This window comes from Ictalurus furcatus, chromosome 2 (assembly GCF_023375685.1).
Source record: "Ictalurus furcatus strain D&B chromosome 2, Billie_1.0, whole genome shotgun sequence".
In the NCBI taxonomy this organism is placed as follows: Eukaryota; Metazoa; Chordata; class Actinopteri; order Siluriformes; family Ictaluridae; genus Ictalurus; species Ictalurus furcatus.
Genome location: NC_071256.1, coordinates 16,901,230 through 16,927,236, shown reverse-complemented (window position 1 = coordinate 16,927,236; position 26,007 = coordinate 16,901,230). Strand labels below are relative to the sequence as shown.

General features: G+C 40.7%; 1 protein-coding gene across 4 annotated transcripts in view; it reads left to right on the top strand.

Moving 5' to 3' along the window:
* The window catches only part of unc5a (unc-5 netrin receptor A), a 225,751-nt gene extending 203,960 nt beyond the window's left edge, over nucleotides 1–21,791 (top strand). For all 4 annotated transcript variants that reach the window (XM_053651214.1, XM_053651207.1, XM_053651198.1 and 1 more), the window contains 4 exons: nucleotides 9,779–9,928; nucleotides 14,842–15,006; nucleotides 16,210–16,388; nucleotides 21,526–21,791. In XM_053651214.1, the coding sequence (XP_053507189.1) occupies nucleotides 9,779–9,928; nucleotides 14,842–15,006; nucleotides 16,210–16,388; nucleotides 21,526–21,691 (660 nt within the window). In that variant the 3' untranslated portion in view covers nucleotides 21,692–21,791. The remainder of the gene's footprint in view (nucleotides 1–9,778; nucleotides 9,929–14,841; nucleotides 15,007–16,209; nucleotides 16,389–21,525) is intronic.
* The last annotated feature ends 4,216 nt before the right edge of the window (nucleotides 21,792–26,007 follow it).

Sequence of the window (26,007 nt, the reverse complement as noted above, 5' to 3'; positions counted from 1 at the left end):
TTGCTCACACTGGAGAGTCCTTCCAAAATTATTCACAGAAAACTTCACCAGAGCAACGATTCTCTTCTTTATTAAAAAATTTTTGTCTTACTTTTATTATCAGACTTAGATTTGCCATACAAGTGTAAATATTGTAACGTTATAGAGGCGGCCATCTTGGGGACCACCCAAAAACATGGATCTAGATACAGACAGTTCCATTAAATATGGAAACATGTATTTAAAGCTGAGGCACCTGTGCCTTTATTCTACTGTTATACTAGTTAGCTAGCTATTTATTATGTTATGACGTCAGCAATATTTAATATACGAGCAACCATTATTTGTTTAATGCCTGAACGGATTCTACAGCACTTTTTTTTTCAAACATATTAGTGACGAATGATGGGTGAAAACATAATTGGATGAAATTGTGCTTATTTCGTATGACACGTCTTGGTGGATGATTGATTTTGGACGCCATGATGAAGTGTTTGATGGTTTTATGATGTTTGATGTGTTATTTTGAGCTTGCTTATTAAACTAGCCATGCTGACGTGCTGACGTGACATGCCTGAAATTCAGCTAACGTCGTGTCTAGACTACATATGAGATGCTGGATGAGATTTTTTTCTTCCTCGCTGAATCCGTGGGTAACGTCTGGTGTTTCGGGTGCTGACTCGGCATAGCATAGCTTGTGTGTGTGTGTAAATGAGAGAGCTCTCCGGTTTGACCTTTGTCTAAAAGCAGAGTATAATTGCATGTGTGTGTTGGTTGGAAAGCGCAGCATCAGCTCCGTGACGTAAAGTTTAATGTGACACTCAGCTTTGTCGAGAGGAGACAGATGGAGAGTGAGAGAAATGACTCGTCTCAGTGTTGCGCTTACTTCTTCACCATGATTTATCAAGAGCAAAGTGCATCTTCTTCCTGTGTGTGTGTGTCTGTATACAGTTGCAATCAAAATTATTCAACCCCCATTGCAAATCAGGTTTATGTCAAAATGTACAGACTTTCAGCTGTTTGCGATGAACAAATCAAACAAAAGTAATTGAAATAGTTCAACACAACGAATGCTTCAAGTGGTTTCTCCGAATTCAACTGAAAATGTAACTTATAATGACTTCTCCAGTCTCAAAATTATTCAACCCCTTCATGGCAAGCATCTTTAGTACTTAGTAGAGTACCCTTTTGCTGTTATGACATGCTGCAAACGAGATGCATAGCCAGACACCAGTTTCTGGTGGTGTTCCTGAAGAATCTTCGCCAATTCCTCATGAGCAATGGCCTCCAATTCAGTAATATTCCTGGGTTTGTGTGCTGCAACTGCCTTCTTCAAATCCCACCAGAGATTTTCTATGGGGTTGAAGTCAGGTGACAGTGATGGCCCTGTAGAATCTTCCAGGACTACTTCTGCAACCAAGCCTTGGTGGAATCTGAGGTATGCTTGGGATTATTGTCCTGTTGGAAGGTCCAATGACGCCCAAGCTTCAGCTTCCTCACAGATGGCATGATGTTTTCTCCTAGGATTTTCTGATACGTCAATGAATCCATCTTGCCTTCCACATGCTGCAGGTTTCCAGTGCCAGAGGATGCAATGCAGCCCCAGAGCATCACCGAGCCACCACCATGCTTGAACAGAGTGTTCTTTCTTCATTCTTCTTCCTCCAGACATACTGCTGATCCATCATTCCGAAAAGTTTCAGTTTTTTTCATCGCTCCACAGAAAAGAATCCCAAAACTTCTGTGCCTTATTTATATGATTTTGAGCTGACTCTTCTTGTGCTTTTGGGTCAGTAGTGGTGTACGTCTTGGAGTTCTGGCATGGAAACCTTCTGCGTTTTACATGCCTTACTGTACTCACTGAAACGTCAGTGCCTGTTGCCACCAAGTCTTGCTGCAGGTCTTTTGCAGTCACTCAAGGGTTTTTCACAACCTGCCTTCTCAGAAATCTGGCTGCAGCCGTTGATAGCTTCCTTTTTCTGCCCCATCCAGGTATTTCATAAATTTTCTACCCCTAGCCAGTTCAGGTATTTCATGTGTTCCAGCTCAAGCACACCTGGTGCAACTAATGAAGCCACTGATTAATTACATCAGGTCTGCTTGAGACAACACCTGTTCTGCATATTTGGGCTGTTGTGAGGGATTCTATTCAGGGGGTTGAATAATTTTGACTTATAAAACTTAAAAATCATTATAAGTTACATTTTCAGTTGAATTCGGAGAAACCACTTGAAGCATTCGTCGTGTTGAACTATTTCAATTGCGTTTGTTTGAGTTGTTCATGTTCAAAGTCTGTACATTTTGACAATAAACCTGATTTGCAATGGGGGTTGAATAATTTTGATTGCAACTGTATGTGTGTGTGTTTGTGTGCGTGTGTGTGTGTGTGTGCGTGTGTGTGCCTGTGTGTGTGTGTGTGTGTGTGTGTGTGTGTGTGTGTGTGTAGCACAGCTGCCTCCATGCTCACACTCGAAGTTATTACTCAGAGATGAGGGAGGCTGTGGAAGACATGCTGATGGGCTTGATCCATCAGAGAGAGAGAGAGCGAGAGAGAGCACGAGAGGAAGAGATGGTGACATAGACAAAGAGAGGCTTTTATAGATGAAGAGAGAAAAACAATAAGACCAGCTCAGCTCGAGGGAATGCTTAACTATATGCAGATACGTCTTTATAATGAACATCTGCACGTCATCGTTCAAAAAATTCCCGTCTCACATGCTGAATTGTTTGTCGACTCAATGCAAAGGGGTCATTCATCTTCCGAGTCGTTTTATTTTCACGACTGCATCTTCAATCTCTTTCATTCACTTTAAGAAAAAAACCAAAAAAAACCCAGAGCGCTATATATCCAAATATGAAATCGCAAAAAGCACGGATTGCAATCCTGTTGTTATTTAATATTGCACAGGAATTGCAGTTATTATTATCATGATTATTAATTCATCTCTTCCTCCTGTGCGGTTCATGTCACACGTTATTTTAACGTCTGCATCCATGTGTTATTGCTTTCACTTGATTTATTTAAAGTCAGTCTAGTGCACTATCACTGATCATACATCATTACTGCCGAGCAAAGAGACTTTCAGGTTTTCAGATATTAACAACAGACAGTTCGCTTGCCTTAATTCACTCAGACATTTACATTTATTTATTTTATATTCATTGATCTGCCAGACGTTTCTTTTCTGTCTTTTTTTTTTTAATCCCAAGTAAAGCAGATTCAAATCCCAGTGCTGAGACTGAGCAGTTCTGGGTTAAGGCTCATTCAAGGATAAAATAGTTTAATGATTAAAAATGTACACTACAAAAATAAATCAAAAGCACACAGCTTTTGATTTATTTTTGTAGTGTACATTTTTAATCATTACCACTGATCAGTTTAGCTATATTTAATTATATTTTTTTTAAATGGTGCGAAAATCTGATTGGCTGTTCAGAGTTGTTGTAAACTCCTTGACATACACACACCTCTTACAGCATCATCAATAACTGAATTAATTAATTAATCAAATAATTTCAACCAAAGCTTCTGTCTATTGCAAATATTGTTGATAATAATAATAATAATAATAATAATAATAATAATAATAAATTAAACGCTGGATTTTATCATAGTGTTTTTTGGTGTCATTTTACAATAACAATACGCCTCTCTGCTTTGAATTGTACACTTGTGTGTACACTCACCTACTTACGGCTTTTTGCTTTAATGTCTGTCTATAGCTGTCAGTGATGGCCAGATTGATAGCTAATTATTTTTCCATAAAGTAAATATTTCTGTATGTTAAGATAATGTTCATATGGTACTGAAATGTTAAGGTAACAGGAACGTACATATATTGTGATGTGTATTCTGGACTTGAGGATATTTCTCTTAGTTAAATGTATAGTCATCATGATTCCATTGGCACCAGTGGAAACCAAAATTTTTAACCCCATTCCTAGTCATAGTTAGTGTGACTTTTTTTTTTTTTGCTTTCATGTAATCAGTCACATTTGCTTGTTAAAGATTAGCACACATGGAAGAATGATAAGAAACTAGCCAGTATGAATCGATCATCAGAACATTCTGTTGTTGTCCGTTGTTGTTGGACGATATTCATTTTCTGTTATTTTTCTGGCAACAAGCTTCCAGGAGAAAAAAATCGGAATGTTTTTTAAGGCATTTGCATGTTTTTATCTGTGTTCATCATGCACATGAAACTTAGCTATAGAAAGGGAAGCTTAGTGGTTAAGATGTTGGACTTCTGATTGGAAGGTCATGTGTTCAAATCCCAGCACTACTAAGCTGCCGCTGTTGGGCCCTTGAGCAAGGACGGCCCTTAACCTTCAACTGTTAAGTCACTCTGGATAAGGGCGTCTGCCAGATGCTATTAATGTAAGCTATTTAATCAACAAGCAAAACAAAACAGACTACAGTCAGATTTCTGTGTAGACAACACTGTTATCTGGAACGCTTTGTTTTTCTTTCATTTGTGCGCATCAAACAGTAAATGGGAACTAATTACAGGTAGGAAATAAGTGACGAACTGAAGAAAAGTCAGAAGAATCATTCGAGCCAATGATTTGGATTTGTTGCTTTACAGTGTTATACGTCATTTACACAGATTTGAGAAAAAAACGTTGCTTGTCAGTGTTTCTCATGGGAATTGTTTGGTCCTTTAGCATTAACACATTTCCTTTTCCTGATACACTTAAAAGTTTGGTCCTGCTCTGAAACGTCCACCCTTTAACGCGGTTATTTTGATTGGTTGAAGCTGTCAGACAGCGTCTTTTTCAAAATCGCCTTTAAACCTTTTTTACTTCTCCAACCGAGAACGGTTTGTCGCCTAAGAGTTAGCGCGCCGGCTAACCTCCTTCTGTCACAGGCAGACGGGGAAGATTAACTATACAAGAGTCTCGTCTATTCCCGGTTGGACCGAGTCTATCAGACGCCGCAGCGAGTGAATCGAGGCAACCGGACAGACGAGGCTGAAAAGCTGGAGAGCTGCGTCCGGGCCTCCAATAATCCAGTTATCTGTCTCTCTGAAGCTTAACACTCTTCTGACCTCAAGGCGAAAACGCTAAGCTGCTTCTCCATCCTTTCTCGCTCACTTGCTCTCTCTCTGAATTTCCCTCACCATTCTTCATTGCCGCTCTCCACTTTTTCCTCTCTCTCCACTTTATATCTCGCTTTTTATATCTTGTTTCTTTATCCCTTCTTAAAATAAACAAAATCAAGGAAGAAGAGTGCATGGCGGCCTTCCCCCCCGAGTGGCTTCTCAAAACTCAGTTTTAACCATCGCCACATGGCATTTTCTCTCAGACAACGCGCTTTTCTTGAATTTGTCTTCCTCTGCATCTGTTGTGTAAATAAATGAGAAATCTTTTCTGATCTGCCAGCGAAGGTGTCAAGCGCTTTCCCTCACTCAACTAAATAAAGTTTTAGGGAGTTCTCTCGGTTGCTTTTTTCCCCCGCAGTAAATGTGCAGACGCACAAAGCAATTTATTAAGAAGACAATGAGGCATACAGGAGGCCATTACTCTCTCTGTCGAAACCACATGTGGAAAACAAACACACAAACTGAGAGTGCGTATTTTTTATGTTTGGGGCGTGATGGTGTAAAAACAGCACGCTGAGACTGACAGATTTATGCTTGCTTGTTAATCCGAAGCTCTTGGGACGCTGGCAGGACGTCTGCATTGGTATTCAGGGTGCCAGGGCTTCATAATGGGATAATTGGCAGACTCTCGGCTCGATCTGCTGATGGGTCAGAATCTGGATCAAAGTCCACGAGCCACCATTTGCAATGCTAATTCCTGCCCAAAGAGTAATTGTGCTTAGAAGAGGACAGCGCTAAACGAGGAGCTTTGGAGCTGCCCTACAGAGCCTTTTGTGCGAGTAAAAGCCACACAGTGAGAGATTATATGGCTCTTCAGATTTGATTGGCCTCCGCTATTGACTCACGCGACCCCGGACGACTGGAGAGATAACCTCTGACCTTTGGTCCCCACCACGCGAGGCAAAAAGGCCACGAGGATGTGAGCGCGGCTTGAAAGACAGCAACTCCACCGCTTTAAGTCTAAATGTCTGGTTAAAAAGAGTCTCTGTGAAGGGACATGCTTAAAATTGGGCTCGTTATGTCCTCATTAGGGAGCAGAGAGACTAGCTGATCTGATCTCGATGTTACAACACAGCCTGTAAGATTTTGCAGCAGTCAGACGAATGCAAGTATCCGTGTTTCAAATGATAATTTGAAGTACTGGCTTCCTTAGCATTTTAATTGAAGCCAGTCTAGCCTGAAGTGAGCAGCGAATGAAATTGTGCCGCAGATAAGAATCGCCGAGATTCTCCATCTTAATTAGACTCGCTCTCCGAATTCAATCCGTGTGCATCGGCGTTCACACAGTAAAGCCGCCACACCATACGGCCACATCCATCTGCCCTTCCAGAGCGTGTTTCTTCCAGCACATTAGCTTCATATTCGCTCCTCCAGAATCCATCGGATGCGAGTGCACTGCCAGCATGAGTCAGGGATCGAGTGGTGTTCAAGTGGTACTTGTCCAGACTGTATTTTCTTTTGAATGTTGAGTCTTTTGCTCTGTTGGACATCACCTATAGCAGAGGTTTTTGTGTGTGTTTGTGTGTGTGTGTGTGGTCACTACATTAGACACTAAAGTGTAATGCAATGAAATGCCATGATGTGCAGGACTGTTCTTTTCCCACTCATGCAGTAGTTATTATTTTTGTTTGTATCTTTCTGTGAGATTTGAATTAGTTCATTTTTTCCAAACTAAAAACAAACCTCTATTTATGATTATAAGTTTTTACCAGTGTAGATCTTAGGATGATACAGGCATGAGAAAATGTGGACCACTGTTCACTGTTTTGTCCAAGTCTCCAAAGCTTCAGCAGAGAAAAAGTAGTTCCGGTTAATTTCCCAAAGGTTTTGTGGCATCCATGTGCAGACAGGTGGAAAGTAGTGTGTGTATAAAGTACACCCGTTTAGAGCTTTATTTATAAATAACTCTGAAGAATGATGTCATCTTACAAACATTCAGCATATTTAAAACTTGTTGATTTTCCTGGATTTCAATTTTAAAGACAAAGGCCCTACAACAGCAATGCAGTTATGTGGGAGTTGGTGTCTTTTTTGTAAACTTCTCACCCCTGAGCTCAGAGGTTGTTGGTTTCAATCTGGGAGAGTTGGGTGGACAAAAAATGGTTTGTTTAGAACAGGGGTGTCCAGTCTTATCAACAAAGGGCTGATAGGGGTCTAGATTTCCATTCCAACCAAGCAGTAAACATCTCACCCCTGAACTCAGAGGTGGTTGGTTCAAATCTGGAAGAGTTGGGTAGAGAAAGGATGGATGAAGAAAATGGTTTGTTTAGAACAGTGTCCAATCTTATCCACAAAATGCTGGTGTGGGGAAGATGATAACTAAGTGATGGCTAAGGTCCCTTAGGTAATTATATGTTGAGTGCTGAAATCAGCTACTTAGCGACAACTACAGGGAAGTGATTGACCATTTCAGTGATCAAATGCTGGGAACATCTCCTGTTCCAGTAAACATTTCATTGTTGACTCTCTGTGACTTGCACTGTTGGGTCATGTATTGAGCCAAAAGTCCAGTGTCTTCTCTTGTCTTTCAGTGGTGTAGTGGATTGTGTTGTGGTTTCTGATGTGTGATAGCCCTGGTTTGAGTCTGCCCTTCTGCTTCATTTTAGCACAGGATTTAAGTATACAAAATTTAAAAGTTCCATTAAACAAGTTGCTAGTACAAGATCCTGGGGCTCAATTGGAACTCAGGGGTTGTTGGTTCAAATCTGGGTGAAAGGGTGGTTGAAGGGCCGGTGAGGGTGCAGGTTTTCATTCCAACCAAAGCAGAAGCCACATCTTTTCTATTGAAAGTCAAGATCAACTGATTGAACATGTGGAATTAGGTGTCGCTCCTGCTTGATTGGAATGAAAACCTGCACCTACACTGGCCCTTTGTGGATAAGATTGGACACCTCGGGTTTAGAACCTTTCCCACCCAAAAAATGGTTTATAGTTTTGAATCTATAAGCCAGAGTCTGGGATTTGACCAAAGGGGAAATATGGTGGGGAAGATGATGGCTCAGATGCTTTAGCTAATTATATGTTGAGTGCTGAAATCAGCTACTTATCAGCAACTACAGGGAAGTGATTGACCATTTGAGTGAAATAACCATCTCCTCTTTGCATGGTTGAGCCATTTATTGAGCCAAATGTCTAAGAAGCAATATGCTCACTTGTCCTTGAGTGGTATAATGGTTAGTGGCATGGTTTCTGAGGTTTTTTGGAGCTTTAATAGAGGGGTTTGACTTAGTTTTTGCATTTTATATATAGGGAGTGCTGTAAAAAACCTATCACCCACACTTTTTCTGGTGACTTCACACACCATTTACTTCAGTCACAATGACCACTCCTGCATTTCACCACCCAATCTCCACCACTTTCTCATTCAACCAACAGTTCAACCTACCCAGTGTGAGGACACACCAGGTTCAAACCAGTAACCTCTGCATTCAGCGGCAAGGCTTTTACCACAAAGCCACAAAGTCCCGCACAAAGCGCTTGGTGTTGTACACCGACAAAAAAAAAGTACTGCTCCATTATGCCCCCTAGTGGAATAACAGATACTAGCACTTTTTTCAAACCTTTCAATGCAATTAGGATCCAAATTTAGTCCGTTGGTTCTAAATTCATTTGGTGGACCGGATTTGAGTCTCCATTGGGCTGGTCCCAATCTGCAGGCCATATGTTTGACAGCTCTGATTGAAATAAAACAAGTTGTGCAAATGTTTGTTACTTCAATTATCTGATGTTAACTCTACTATTCAATTCGGCATGTAAACCGCACACTACCATTATCTGGTTTCTTGTATTGGATTAAACCTTGACTTTTAGCCAATTATTGTTCAGTTCCACACATGTGTTAATCTAATAGTGTAGGTCTGCACAAACAGAACTGAAATCTTCCTTCAGTTGGCAAACTGGAAGTTATTAGATAAAGTCATGCTTTTAAAGCTGAAATATAGTGAAGAGAACAAAACTATCACTTCTGCTGGCTAAAATAAAAACACACTGTTCTGTCATCGTCCCTAAAATGTACAAAAATTCACACCAAACAAATGCAACAATTTATCCACTTGCTAACTGAGCATATCTCTTTCACAACTGGATAACGATACAAACTCCACACTGAGGACCAATCAGAATACTCACTAGCCTCCCACCAAATAAAGGAACAAATAAATGTCTTACCTGTTCTACTCCTAAATCAGTTTTTCTCTTCATGACTGTCTCCCACTCCTGATGTGCTGTGCCTCCTGCCAGTAATCGGACTTCTTTCCTGCCTAAGGTTGTGACGTTTGATGTACGAGTGCAAATTCCCAAACCAATTCAGACTCTTGACAGAGCACTGGCTGTGAGTTACTTTTACAGGATCATCAGGATGACTCAGAGCATCAGATTGTAGAGGATTTTGTCCCTTCCCTAACCCCATAATCATGTTTTTTGCTTTCATTTTGAACAACAAAGTGATTATTGACTGACATGTAGACCCATGAGTGTTTACTACCATGTGTAAATGGATTTTTTTTTTTATTATTATACTTACATATACTTCATTTCCTATGAGCATTTCGCACACAATGGGAAATGCTCATGTTGATTTAAGATAAAGACAAAATGGTGTCCTTGAATAATATGGATCAAATACATTTAGAAAACAGTGCTCGGTGGCAGACTGTACCTGAAACTCGGCTGTGTTTGCTGTTGTGTCGTCTCTGTAGGAGGTGATGCAGATGGAGGCGCAGCTTGGAGGTCGCCTCATTGACGAGCCACATGTTCTCCTGTTTAAAGACAGCTACCATAACCTGCGTCTCTCCATCCATGACCTCCCACAGGCCCAGTGGAGGAGCAAGCTGCTCACTGCCTACCAGGTAGGAATAGTACTCTATGTGGAATGGAGCTCAAAGCATGTTACCAATTGAACTGTATAAACTCAAAGCGTATTCAAGTTTTTATTTTTTATTCTTAATAAATAAGACAATTTGAACAATTTGTTTTGCTTCATAATGGCGCTTCACGTTATCACGTTACTAGAGCCATGGACTAAAATGACAAATAAGTCTGAAATCTTTCCACTTTCCGACTTGATATCTGTTGCCACAAAAGAAGAACACTATAATTTGTGAAAATACTTAATAAACTCCTAATGTGACTAAAAACAGATCTAAAATCTAAAAGTTGCTGAAAAAGGGAGCTTGATGGATTTCTTGTGTCAGGGATCTGTGTAACTTCAGAGCATAAAGTCTGTACCTGTGGTACTTCTTTTATGTTTTATATGAGGGTATAGACCATTAATGGCTCTACAAAGCATTACTAGGAACCTTTTTCTTCCTTTCTCTGTCATTATAGCTTTCCTCCTCTCCTTTCTCGCTTTTATTCTCCTCATCTCGCCAAATCTGACTCATACCCTCACCCTGCTATTACACTTATTTATCCTTCAAATGGCCCCCAGCTATTGTCCCCCCCCCCCTCTCTCTCTCTCTCTCTCTTTTACATAGCTCTGCATGCACGTTCCACTGCCTGAGTTTGATCATTGGCTCTGTGAGCAGGAGTTTAGCAGATTTCCCCACGGGCGCCACATTTAAAAGGGCTCTTGATACGTCGCTCCAGCCAGCATCAGGTTTTTAATGCTGCACCGTTCTGCATTGCTGAGCCTTCTAATGGGATATTTCTTTGGTTTGGCCTCATTAGGATCGTTTCTGAACGTACGGCAATGGAGCCCAGCTCCATTACAGTGCGAGCAGCTGAGCCACAAATCTTGCCATAGCAGAGACACGCGGAGATACAATAAGAGCTACCTGAGCGCCGGAATTTACATAACGATGCGATTGATTGATATAGAGAGCGACAGAATGATAGATAGATAGATAGATAGATAGATAGATAGAAATTAGCAGGTGCAGGAAGGATGGATGGTTGGATGGATGGACAGATGGATAACAGGTTAGACAGGTTATATAGATTGATAGATTAGATGGGTAAGACATTGGCAGGCAGGCACGTATTAACTTATAGGAGGAGACACTGGATGGACAAATCGATGGATAAATAGATCAACTTGCAGACATGTAGCTAGCTAGTTGTTTAGAAAGATAGATGGATGGACAGACAAACAAATGAATGTACAGATAGATGGGCAGATAATTGGACAGATAAACTGATGTATAATCAGATAGATAAACAACCAATAGACAGACAGACAGATGGATGGATGGATGGATGCATAGAGGGATGGATGGAGAAAGAAATGGATGGACAGATGGATAGATGTATAAACAGAAAGACAACCAGCTGCAGGTAAATGGAGCAACAGATAAATGGAGGGATGGAAGGATGGATGGATGTATGGATGGAAAACTGGTTGATAAATCAATAGCAGGTTAGGCAGACAGATAGATGGCTGGACAGATAGACAGAAAACCAGTATGAATGGATGTATGGATGGATTGATGGATGGATGGACAGACAGACAGCTAGGTGGATAGACAGACTGGTAGATAGACAAATAGATAGCTAGATCAACAGATAGAGAGACAGACAGATAAATAGACAGCTAGATAGAGACATACACAAGCAGAAATGCAAATAGACAGACAGACAGGTAAATAAATAGCTTAGACAGAGAGACAGTTAGACAGGGATAATTATACATACACAGACAGACAGCTAGAGACAGCTAGATCGAGGGACTGATAGACAGACCTACTTACAGATAGACAGATATACAGAGACAGACAAATGTATAGACAGCTAGACAGAGACAGCTAGAAACTAGACAGAGAGACAGCTAGAAAAACAGCTAGATAGATAGGCAGAAAAAAACAGACAGCTAGGTAGACAGGTAGACATACAGATAGACAGCTAGATGGAGACACAGATAGACACAAGATAGATGACAGGCAGAAATACAAGTAGACGGACGGACAGACAACTAAACAGACAGACAGATAAACAGGCAGACATACATATAGACAGCAAGGTAGAGACAGACAGATAGGCAGACGTACAGGTAGACAGCTAAACAGATAGACAGCAGTCATACATATATACAGCAAGATAAAGCGAGACAGACAGGTAGACATACAGTACATTCATACATACAGATTGATAGATAGATAGAAACAGAGGTAGATAGATAAAGAGACAGAGAGACAGACAGACAGACAGCTATCATAAATGAGTAGTAAGTGAGTGAGTAGAAGTCAGAGTGAAGAGACGTGGCAGATTTACTGCTCACTTCCTGCAGATTTCAGTGCAGGGCAGTTTGAAGCTCACGGCTGTGGAGGGAGATAAATATAGAGCTGCATGGAAATACTTTCCTCCCTCACTCCACCTTCTATAGTCTGTGTGTGTGTGTGTGTGTGTGTGTGTGTGTGTGTGTGTATTTTAGTGAGCTGGAGGAGAGATGGAGCACAGATTCTCGTGGGAGAATGAGAGAGTAGAAGGCACAGTGCAGAGGTGTAGGAGCGCTCAGGACACACACTCCTCATCTCTTATCTCAGTAATGCTCAACCCAGCAAGGGTTTAGTGTGTGTGCGTGTATGTGTGTATGTGTGTGTGTATCACACTGAGCAACAGCTCCCCCTATAGGCACAGAGCACACACTGTGAGAGGTTAGAGACATTGACTAGGAGTCTAGAGGTGGCTGCCTGCAGTCCTGACCTTATTCTATAACAGTTAATCAAATCTTCTGCAAAGCTAATAAACAGAGGGACCTGTGTGTAAGTTATTACTGCGTCATCGTAAAAGCATCAGTGTGTTTGTTCCTGTGATTCATAATGTGTAATGTTTAATGTTCACAAATGATGACAATAATGGGATCATATTTGTGGCTTTTATTTCAGATTAGTACTTACTGCTTGCCTGGTAATTACAGCTCGCTCGCTCACTCACTCACTCACTCTCACTCTCTCTCTCTCACTCTCTCTCTCTCTCTCTCTCTCTCACACACTCACACACACACACACACACACACACACACACCTGTGTGCAGACAGGCTGCACTGACCGCTTACTCATAAATCATATTTTATTGGACTTTCGCTAGTCTGCGTCCCACAGAACCCCTCCATCATGACCCGATGTTCTAAAGAACCAGTGATTAATGTCACAGACTCGCCTGTTCAAAATGCAACACAGTGCTGTCTGCTTCTCAAACGCTTTCATAGATAGATAGATAGATAGATAGATAGCAGTCAGGATCAGTCAGGCAGGTATTAACATATAGGAGGAGAGTCTGGATGAACAAACAGACAAGTACACCTACAGATAGATGGACATACAGATAGACAATGAGATAAACAGGTTGACAGACAGACAAACAAATGAATAAATTGACAGGAAGACAGTTAGTTTAACAGACATAGATACAGACAGACAAAAAGGCTAATAGACAGTCAGACAGACAAACAGTTTAACAGATAGACAAAGTTTGACAGAGATGGACAGATGGGCAAAGACAGACAGACAGACAACTTGGTGGACAGCCAAGCAGACAGACCAGGAGTTTGACACAGACAGGCAGTTATATAGCACTCAAAGCCATATTGCACCAGATTGCCCACCACACACCAGCTATTAGTGGAGAGGAGAGAGTGATGTAGGGGATTATTAGGGGCCATGATAGATAAGGGCCTATGGGGGAATTTCACCCCTACTCTTTTACAATAAGTGTCCTGGGATTTTTAATGAACACAGGGAATCAGCACCTCTTTTTAATGTCTCATCCGAAAGACTGTGCTGTGTTTACAGTATAGTGTCCCTATACTGGGGCATCAGGCGCCACACAGACCACAGGGTGAGCACCCCCTGTTGGCCTCACTAATACCACTTCCAGCAGTAACCTTAGTTTTCCCCAGGAGGTCTCCCATCCAGGTACTGACCAGACTCAACCCTGCTTAGCTTCAGTGGGAAACCTGCAGGGAGATATGGCTCTGGCAGTTAGCTTAACAGACATACACAGACAGACAGACAAAAAGGCTGATAGACAGACAAACATTTTAACAGACAGACAGACAAAGTTTGACAGAGATGGACAGACAAACAAATAGTTGGACAGACAGGCAGACATACAAGGAATATGACACAGACAGGCAGTCGGTCAGACAGTTTAAGGTGTAACGGAGTGCCTTTTTGTTGTGAAAACTGTTTCTTTTTCTGGTGTTAAATGGTAGGTGTGTAATTACAGATTTGGAAAGGGTAAAGAGGTTGTCATCTAATTGTTTAACACACATTCACACACTCTTGCTCACGCACACACATACACACACACACACACATGACAGTATGGGATTGTTTTCTCTGAGATAATTTACTTCACAACTGTAAGGTGTACTGTGTAATAACAGAAGCTTCATGACCTGAGTGTGTGATACACACTGACTCCTCCTGCCTTATGCCCACCTATCTATCTATTCAACCACCTATCTGTCTATCCATCTATCTATCCATCTATCCATCCGTCTATCCTTCTATCTATCTGTCTATCTGTCTGTCTATCTATCATCCATCCATCCATCTATCTATCTATCCATCTATCAGTCTGTCCATCCATCCATAGTAGTTAGTGTTGAACTATCCTCTATCCTTTTTCATCCATCCCTCCATCCCTCTCTCACACAGGATGTACAGGAGAATAGTGTTTAAAAGCGTTAACACACACATGTAGTGTGACTACATGGGTTGCAGTACATATATCTGGTGGACTTGTAGATACGCCTGTTAAAGTGTGCATCGTCCACATAAACCCATCGTGTTCTCCCTGTGTGTGTGTGCGCGCGTGCAGGAGATCCCGTTCTATCACATCTGGAGCGGCACACAGCGGAGTTTGCACTGCGCCTTCACGCTGGAGCGGATGAGTGTGAGCACGTGCGAGCTCTCCTGCACGCTGTGTGTGTGGCAGGTGGAGGGTGAAGGCCAGAGCTTCAGCCTCGACTTCAACATCTCCAAGGTAACACAGCTGGCTGTTTACACCCGCAGCACATCTCTCCGCTCTGGCACCGAACCCAACTCGTTAGCTAACACTGATCAGTTCCATCAGGGAAAGTGCTTCACTAAACTGTGCGTCTTCTTCTAAACACTTCCACGATGTTCAGTCAGTAATGAATCGTCCGAGTCCCGAGACTTCAATCTGAATCCATTTTCGCTGACTCACTGACACTGGCATTATAGTTAGGAATAATAGCTGGTTATGGGTTCACAAAAACTTGTATTGCTTGTGCAGTTGCCATAGCAACCTGTCCTAAATAACCGTTTAGTTCGAGCAGAAGGGTTATGAGCATAAACCGTAAAATAGAGCCGAACGTTTTAAAGGATTTATGATTTACATCCGCCTCTTGATAATCTCTACAGCTTTAAAGGAACCTCTTAAAAGAAACCACTTTAGATCTTTCCTGCAGAAAAACGTCTCATTTCCGACAAAGTAAAGTTCATCTTTAGCTAACTGCTGCTCATATTAGATAGTTGTTCAAGGTTTAAACCCTGAACCTAACCCTAATCCTAACCCTAATACAAATTAAGGATTATTTCCTGTGGTCTGGGATCTAACCATTAGCATGGCTAATTTGAGAAGATGCCAACATGGGGACATTGGCATTAGCAAGCCAGCAGGTGTTTTTGTAGCACCACATTAAAGTAGGACCGTCTTGATCACTGTAGCTAGCACTAGCTAAAGCTGGTACTTGTCTATTTTAGTCGATGGATGCTAGGAAACTTTAACTGCCCCGTTACTTTCTTCCTATTGTAGAAAAACGATGAAAAAAAGATGTACAGCGATTAAAAAGAAAATGCACAAAACAAACGAGTGGCAACTTTATTCCCCCCACCCTGTATACATGCACTCCAGGTTCTACTGCGAAATCAAACAAGAATTTCAAGTCATGGTAAGAGATTAGTAATGTAAGATGGGGGGAAAAGACCATGAACAGTTAGTAAACCCAATCATCTATTGGGTTAGTGATAATATATTTAAGGTGCTGCAAAAGTTTATTTGGTGGCAACTAATCGTAATGTGTTTCTGAACTGGGGCGCCATTACTTTGGTTTGGTTATATTCATTTAATTATTGGTATTTCAAGCTCTCTTGGTGAATAACAGTAAATAACAGATTAATTGATATACAGTAAACCCCAGCTCACTGTATTGTGGTGTTGCAGGACACCAGACCACTGGATGCTGAGCTCCTGCTGGTGGATAAGAGCAGCCCTGCTCTGGCCGGCCCTAGCGCCTTTCAGATCCCCTACCTCATCCGGCAGAAGATCTGCAGCAGTCTGGATGCGTCATGCCCCAACGGAGCCGACTGGAGACTCCTCGCCCAGAGACTCAAACTCGACAGGTACAACTTTAACCCTGTCACCACTGCAAATAGTCGTGTTTCGTTAACTCAGCTGTACAGGTTGAACCAGATATACCTTAGCTACATCTCAATGGCAAGTGATATAAAGCATATTGAGGAAAATGGAGTCCCATGCTTTTCTTAAGACTTTGATCACGTTAAATATAACCAAATCACTTAGAATTCCTGCGACGTTCATGTGATAATATCTCCTGCATGTTGATTTGCACCCATTAGTCACAATGCCACAAAAGGGTCTTGATATCTTTCACACACTTTTCTGGCTACAAGCTTCAGAATCTTCAGCGTATGCACGCATCCGTACTCCGAAACACTTCTGAACAACGAAACAACAAGGTTCACGGAATCATCTTGTAAAACGTTTTTGCTTGAAACAGCGGCAAATGAACGCGATTGGCTGTTAGTCAAATGGCAGCTCATTATGAAAGTCTTGACCGTGTTTAGCGATGACTTAGAATTCAGCCGAGTTTTTTTTCAGGCTCGCGTACAGTGTGACAAGAAGTAATCTTTTTAAACGTGTCTTGGTCATTAGAGACCTTAGCATTTTTTTAGTTGTAGTACACATTGGTGTACACAAGCTCTCGCGCTCTACTGTCTTCCACAGCTTATGAACGCAGGCTGAATCCACAGGCAGTGATTTAATTAGACTCCTAGTTCACTTCCTCTAGCTAATGATGCATAATGCGTAGGCTTCATTTGTCCAATCAGCTTTACCTGGTCCAATTAATTACCCATTTGAAGTGGCAGTGCTTTGCTTCAATTAGCACGTGGGGGCAAAACAATCCATTTTCATTTCCTGACTTCACACACAAACATTCAAGGAATAATCCGTTTTAAACGTGTTCGGGAGCAAAAATCCAGTGGCTTTTAAGCTGGCTTTTGGAAACGTCAAGACAAAGTGCTTGTAGGGAACAACACTTTAATCCCCTTAGGTATTTAGGGAACACAAAAAGGGCACCAGATCGAACTTGGGCTCGCCTTTAGAGGTGTTTCCCTCCAGGATGGACCAACAAGAGCCTCGGCTTTGTTGTCATCGATCGGCTTTGATCTGAAAGGTTCTGGCCGGTCAATGGGAAAGGTCACGGCTACCTGAATATCAGCACGGCAACAAACATCACGGCTCACGCTAAACTATTCATCAAACAAATGCACGTCCGTTCAGAGATCATTTTAGTCGCTCACTGTATGGTGCTATTGTTTAAACTGTCTTTTTTTTGTTGTTAGCTTTGAGTTCTCGTGTATGACTGCCTTAATGCAAAATAAGAGTGAGAACTATAGTTATGAGCAACACACTGATGGTACATTTCAATGCGAATGTGGGCCTCATGATGTTTATTCTTATGCAAAAATTGACACCAAAATTTACTCAAAGGTTGATACAAAACTTTTTTGGTTTTTACGTAAACCAAACCAAAGTAAAAATGTACGCCAGATTCACAAAAGTTTCATAAACACAAACGAAGATCCCCCATAAAAATGGGGGCAGTGGTGGCTTGGTGGGTAAGGGTTACTGGGTTACTGAGCGGAAAGTCGGGGGTTCAAGGCCTGGTCCTGCCAAGCTGCCACTGTTGGGCCCCTTGAGCAAGACCCTTAACCCACTCTGCTCCAGGGTGCTGTATCATGGCTGACCCTGCACTCTGACCCCAACTTCCTGACATGCTGGAGTATGTGAAGAAAATAATTTCACTGTGCTGTAATGTATATGTGACCAATAAAGACTCATTATAATTAAATTGCCAGGCGCACACCAGAGTTGATTTGCGTTTTTGGTGACGCCCACAAAACCCCATAAAAAGGCCAAGGTCACAGACCAGAAAGTGCAAAAAGGCCTCTGAATTTATTTGTATCATGCTTTTAACAATGGATATTGTCACAAAGCAGCTTCACAGACATATCTACTTTTAGGATATAAAATTGAAATGTATCAATTTATCCCTAATGACAAAAACAAAGGCAACAGTGGCGAGTTAAAACTCAGAAAGTGCAATTGTGTATTTTGACTCACATCTACGAGAATTAAAAAAAACAAAACAATATTTAGCAGCTGAGGCCAAAAAGGAAAGGATTATTGAAGGTGAATTCGGTGTCGTCCAATGGTTTGACACAAAAACCAAGTAAACAAACAAACAAACAAAAAAAGTATGGTTGCTAATTGACAGTTTCTCTGCTACCAGGTGAGGCCAAGCCGAGACAAAGATTTTTAAATTGACCAGATACCATGTCAAAGGAAAAGAGAGAGAGAGAGAGAGAGAGAGAGAGAGAGAGAGAGAGAGAGAGAATGAGAAATCATACCAGTCTCTAAATATCTGTTGCCTCCTAAGGGCATCATGTGTTAACTCGTCCAGTAATATCAGTTCTGCCATTTGCACTGTCTCAGCTTCCAGCTCTTGTCTGCAGAGACCCCAGCAACATTCTTGTTTTATACAGTGATCTTAATTGAACAACTAGCTTTATTTGTCTTACAATAAGTAGATTTCGTATACATTTCCTTGATTCCTTAATGCCATTTAGGCCCATAAGAAATGACATGTCTAAAGAATATTTAATTTGTGTGTACTTAAATTACAAATTTAATTACATTACCCCCTATCCCCCTACCCCCCAATTTAGGGGATTTGCATAAATACTCGTTTCAAAATACGTTCATATCCAGCTCGATAAAAGCGGAGACACAAATAGTGATTCCATCAAAAACTAATATGCGGAATGCTGTGAGGAGCAACGAGATAATGTCATCAAAACAGTCGTTTCAGTTAGCACACAGGTGCAAGACACACCGTGTGCCATTTCCATCTTAATTCGGTGCTGAAAAATACAAATGCAAGGATCTATCACTATGCAAATTGCTAATGACCAGCTGCTATCATGAATCGCTAGCTGGCTAGTTAACTGATCGTGAAAATTTGTTGCAGTTGTCACGAGTAGACACGAGGGGGATTTTATTCTCACTGATTTACTGAAAAGCAGCCAAACCATCAACAGTGCAGGCATCTGTAGCACAAACACGCAGTGAATCAGTCAGTACATTTACATGGACAACAATAATCCAGTATTAACCTGAATAAGACAATACTCTGATTAAAAAACTAGCATGTAAACTGATTATTGATGACCTTAATCCGGGTAAAGTCATACTCGAAGTAAACACAAATGGAATTAAGACATGTGGAGTATTCCTGTTTTAGTCGCATTATTGAAGTGCATTATAGACATGTACACACCTTAATCACACTATTAACATCGTGTGGGAGTTTTCACTGCATTTTGCGACAGGACACATACACACACGGCAGTGCTCAAGCGTTTGACGGTAAACAAGAGAGCACGACTGCGTCCAAAACCGCATACTTACCTACTGTATAGTAGCCAAAATACCTGTATTTCACCTACTATGTAAAACATGTATTTCGGCTACTATATAATAGGTAAGTACGAGGTTTCAGATGCAGCCCACGGCTTCAAGCAGTCGTCTATTTGCACGTATAGCATGACCAATATTTAACTGCACTTGATGCTTTCGTAAAATTAAAAATGAAACACCTGAAACTGTATACGGTACCATAACAAAGACGAAATGTATGTTGAAACGTGAAATTCTGGAGGGAACGTCGGACGGCGTGACGTGAGGACGTAATGATGTGTGCCGTTAATCGATCTATGTTCTAAAACATGTAAAACAGGAACATCAAAGGAGTATTCTAAAAGCAACACATGTAAACACCTTAATCACAATATCTTATTCAGAGTAAGGTCAATAATTAGATTACTACTGTCCATGTAAATGTAGTCAGTAAATGAAAATCTGAAAGCCGTCTTTCTGTCATGTTTTATCCCTTACATGTTGTTCCTTACAACAAAATGGTCAAAGAACCCAGAGTGAGAAGCATGATGTCAATTATCTCATGTTTCATTAAAAATATTACAGCCCTAATTACAGTTGTTTTTATAGTACTGAAAAAAGTCCCCGTTTTAAATGGATAAATAATGATGACTCACATTTTCGAGTTGGATTGAACAGTGTATCTGGGTAAACGCTGCCACAGCATGAAGGTTGTTTTTTCATCCGCTTCCTCTAGCCAGCTTTCATGCTGCTGTACTGTACTCACTCCCTTCTAGTGAGCTTGAGGCAATTTATTACGCAAACACCAACGCACACCAACCAGGCATAAAATGTGTTCGTTAGTAGTTTGCTTCTCACTTCGATTTTATATGCAGTTTCCAGATAAACTTAAATATCAGGCTCGGTTCATTTTGAGCAACAAGCTGAAATAAAATCTGATAAAAAAAATTTTAAAAAACGGTGATGTTAACAGCAGCCTGTTCTCTCAATCATCTTTTTTTTTTTTTTTTTTTTTTTTTTTTTTTACATACCGCATATAATCGAGTGCAAAAGTACACATTCCCTTAGGACAAAAAAAAAAAAAAAAAAAACCGAAGACTAAGGAAATTTTATTTATAGCAAGAAGACAGTGTTTTCTGTCTTTACACACGGTTCCTTCATTGTCACAAGTAACAAATATGGCTTCCTCTGCCACTCTATCTTTTTTACACATCACAGCTCTGAAAGAAGTGACTGAAAAGAGCAGCGCACCATCCCTAACCATACCTGCAGAACCAAATTGTCCAGGGGGGTGGAGTCTGACCTGATCCAGATCCTCCTACAGTACCAGGGCGGAGTCGAACAAAAAGTCTCTATTAAGTGTGTTGCGCAGCATCTCTTGGCTTATAGGAGGAGTTGGAACGTGTTAAGCTCCACCCACTGGACTCCAGGTTCTGCTATGTCTCGCTTCATTTCTGTTTGGGAGTCTTATATAGAGACTCAATAGTCTTGGCAAGTCTTTTGGGGCTCCACTTGCATGAAGTGAATAATCGAACTGTAGTTCTCAAGACACACCACTGCTAAGTAATGAAGATTAAATTAAATTGTACTTTTACATACAGCAGGTCTGAGGTGATCAACTTCCATAACGGATCACACGGGTGTCGTAGAGCTCGATTAAGCCCTCGTCTGTGTAAACAAAACAACAGGAAAGACAGTACTCCTGTTCGTAGTGTAACCGGTGTTAAACGAATGCTTTCCTACACTGAAATCCTGCTTCTGTCTCCCTGCATGCAGACACATGAGCTTCTTCGCGTCCAAAGCGAGTCCCACGTCTACGATCCTGGACCTCTGGGAAGCTCAGCACTTCCACAGTGGCAACCTGAACCAGCTCGCCGCCATCATGGCCGAGATCGGCAAACAGGAGGCCATGATATTCCTGGTGTCCGACGGGGAGTGCTAACACATCCACACACACACAGAGAGAATCAGAGCCAGGAATAAAGGCCTCTAAATGCTGGGGGTCGATAAGGTTTAATAATAGAAGGACTAATCTAACAGGGTTTAGCCACCAGTTAGGTGTGCTGTGACTATAAATACACTAAACACACACACACACGCAAACTACATTTACGATCAGCAACGATGTATAGAACTCACAGATATTGTTTCGGCCCTGTCTTGATTCACACTTTTTTAATTAACCGTAGCGTATCCACACTTCTGTCTGATTTCTTTATTTTTTGTTAACAGGAATCGAAAATAATCAAAAATCATGATCGTAATTTATACGAAGGCAACTCAGAAGTCAGGACACAGCTAGGACAGGGGTGGACAAACCAGTAGCACCAGTAGACTCTCAGGAGAAAGAGATTTTGTGTATTTTTTATTTGTAGTTACCCAGAGACAAATAGATCGATCAACCAGGAAGAGAAAATGAACTGTACTCCGTATCGACGTACACAAAACGATTTTATTTTGCTACACAGCCACGTTTAACCTTAGACACACCTCGATCTTGTAACTTTAGTCCATGCTACTTGTTCGGAATCTCAATCCGAATTATACCTCACTTCGCAGGTGAACGTATCAAGAGAACGTAAACATGCTAGCAAGACTTGAATAATAGATTTTACGTGCGATCTGAGGACGGAAAACCGCGTGTCGTATCCAGAACGTTCGCCAAAAACTTGCTGACTTTTTGTTCGGTCAAAATGATGAAAAAACACGATGTTCATTAAAATCTCGTCCAATCGTAGAATCTCCTTCATTTCCCTTCACGTAACTAGCAAACTAGCTCGTCAAATGTTATCGTATTCGTCTTAGCTACCACTTTTTAAAACATCGGACTGGACGTCTGCACATTCCAACCTTCGCTGGCTAGCCAACAGATTTATGATTTGTCCACCCCTGTACGATGAATTCCCTAAAGAAATCGGAGGAAATTGCGCTTGCAAAATTTTTCGTGTTGCCGTTGAGACGGTCGTTCTCATTTTGTAAACGTGTGGCGTACAGCAATATGCAAACGCAAAGTGTTCACAATGCCACAGTTGGAAGGTACAATAAGGTTCTTTATTGAAGATATAAACAAGATTTCCCATTTAAACAGGAAGAACTTTTAAAGTTAGTATGACAGAGAAGTAGAGCGAGAGAGAGGTAGAGAGAGAGAGGGAGGTAGAGAGAGAGGTAGAGAGAGAGAGGGAGGTAGAGAGAGAGGTAGAGAGAGAGAGGTAGAGAGAGAGAGAGAGAGAGGTAGAGGTAGAGAGAGAGAGGTGTGAAAAGGAGTTTTGAAGGCAGCCATGCTGCTTTAATGCGACCACCAGCGTGTCAGTAGCCTGATTGTCACTCAAATATAACAACTAAATAGCAAAAAAATGTATAAAAATGATATCAGTTATATATTATCATAACCAGCTGAAACAGATCAAACCACAAGAAGCGTGTCTTTGTGTGCAAGGTGTCAGCTTTTCTTTTCCCTTCGACCCACTTCAGGCACCTTAACACGGCTGCACTGCTTTTCCAAAGCCATAAACAAAAATCCCCAAATGCATCGATGATGAATAATATGGGCCTGATACGTACGGGGGAATAAAGTGAACATGCGCAAGATCTTAGTGAGACGTAGCTAATAGAGAATAGAGGTTTCAGTATGATGTTGCTCAATGTTTTCAGGGAAATCTTTTTTTTTTTTATGCACTTTTTTTTTTAAAACCACAACATATAATTTGATCATTTTTTATAAAGAACACTCTAAAATAGAGAGGAATTTAGTATAAAATGCAATACTATACTTTTGTTTAAAAAAAAATATTTTAGAATTTTTTTTCCAATCAAATGTTGATCATATTTGTTAGCAAAACCTTTTGGCTTTAGGGCATTCTGCGGTACTTTTAATTCCCAAATCAGAGACAAAAAAGAGAATCGGGAAGCTTGATTGAAAATCGTGAAGCCGTGTAGCAGCCAAAAAAAGTAAACCCTGTAATAAATAAATCACACAATCAAATTACAATAATATCCCAGAGGTTATCAAGCAAGACGTTATCTTCTCAGGCTGCTTTCACACGTTCCACACTATTTAAGGCGTGTTACTTTTGTGTTATCACAATATCGACACTGAAATGTATCCGACAAGGCTAGTTTTCCGCAGCAGTTTGTTCTCCGGGTTTGTTTCGTGTCCGAAACAAATCGAACATTCATTTTCTACTTTAGAAACGTCCCACTTTTTTAAGTGAAACTATGAAAGCAGCCGCAACGATGCAACTTATCCCAAGAACATGTTCACGTTCGACAGCGATTGTGAATCAGGACGGTTTTAAAAGAGCAGTTTGTGGACGAAAAACAAAGAAATCCTCATACATAACAGATTCTATAACAAGTTTGAAGTTTATATATATTTATAGTCCGTACAGGATCTTTCCCCTGGGAAACGACTTGAACTGCGAAATCGCAATTGTATAAAATTGTTTCGAAGGTGTTTGTTGGTAAACGAGACCTTTAGCTGTACTCATGTTCGGCGCATGTGAATCCAAGAGGGTTTTGGCCGGATGCACGTCATGATGACATCACATGCCACGTCTCGTCCCAAATCTGCGGAAAATCTGCGGTAATTTTGAAAAATTGCAAGCTCCTCTGAATATTGTGGAGTTTGCTCGATTGTGTGTTCATTTCTATGATCGTGAAATCCTGGAGGAACTGATTATTCGCTTTTGCTGCCATGTGACCACCCGTTAGCATGCTAACATCGAACACATCAGCAATATTATATTTATTACAACAAATATTATTTTGTTACTTGTTAGCTACATTAGACTTCTCACAACATTTTAACTGATCAGCTACGTTTGGAATGGGAATACAATTTCTCCCCAAACTGCTCCTTTAACCTGGGATTAATGAATGATTAATGAGCTCCAGAATCCAGCACTATGTTCAGCTGTATGTATTCTCATACGGTGTCGAGCTTTCAGTGGGACCACATGGTTTTGAAAGGGTTCCAGTTTCTTTTTTTCCCTTTCATCTATACAATTAACGTTGTATATACAAATCTTTTTCTATTCCAGTTGCGATGCTGGCGCTACACCTACACATCTCTGGAAGTCGGTTAACCAAAGTTTATGAGCCATTTGAGACGAGTTTCTTTCCTTTAACGTCGTCGCATTAAAACGTTCCTCAGACCGTCAGTACGAAGCCGTCCAATCAGAACGATGTAAACTTCAAACTGTGCAGCATTTTAATAAAACGACCATTTCACCGGAAACACAGTTGAACTCTGTCATCTAGGAAGTACATGTAAATGATATTTTAATATCAAGCAAAAAGAAAAAAAACAAAAAAAAGGAAAAAAAAAAAAAAAAAAAAAAACAAGGTTACATTTGTCCAAGTTTGACCCGTGAAGTGTTTGGTGCATCGTTCATCAATTACAGCATTATGTTTTTCAGAATTATTGCAGTGTTTTTTTGTTTGTTTGGGTTTTTTTTTTTTTTTCGTCCTGAAGTTGTTTGTAAAATGGATGAGGTGGTTTTTTTTAGTATATATATAAAAAACAACAACAAAAAAAACCAGTAAAAATGTATTTTCTAAATCCAAACATGTCATTTTGTGTCCCCGTCATGAATGTGTGCTTAAATGTTAACATTTTTCCTCATTTCACAAACGTAAAAAAAGAAAAGAAAAGGCACTTTTTTTCTGCCAAAAAAAGCCAACTTTGGACGTAACGTCGAATCCAATTCCCCACGATTGTACATTGAGTCGATCTCACTGATAGCTGTTCTGTATAAAAGAATGTGTGTGAGTGTACTGTTACTTTTACCCAGCTCTTTATTTTCCAACTAAAAACAGTAGACTTGTGTACCTGTGAATGTTCTTTCGATTTCTTAAATTCTCAATGTTCCTTGCCTTTCTGCAAGTCAGAATGCTGTATTTAACACGCCACAGCGCTTATGCAATTGTACAATTCTTTTTTTAAACCATATTTTGAAGGCATTTTTTGTATTTGCGTTTGTTATTTCTCTCTCAAATCCCCCCCTCCCCTCCCCTCCCGTCAACGTAAATTGTCGTCGATGACTCTGTGCTAACAGGAAGCCCTTGTGACGGAGGGTTTTTCTCTACTTTTGGACAATGATATGGATTTGTGGGTAGAATTTTGGAAATTCGTTTCTAAGTGCTTTCAAGTATTTACTTGGCCTTATGTATATATATATCTATGAAATTTCAGAAAGGTATGTATAGTAATTCAACCTGAAAATGTATGTAAATAAATTATATATTGTTAAAAACAGG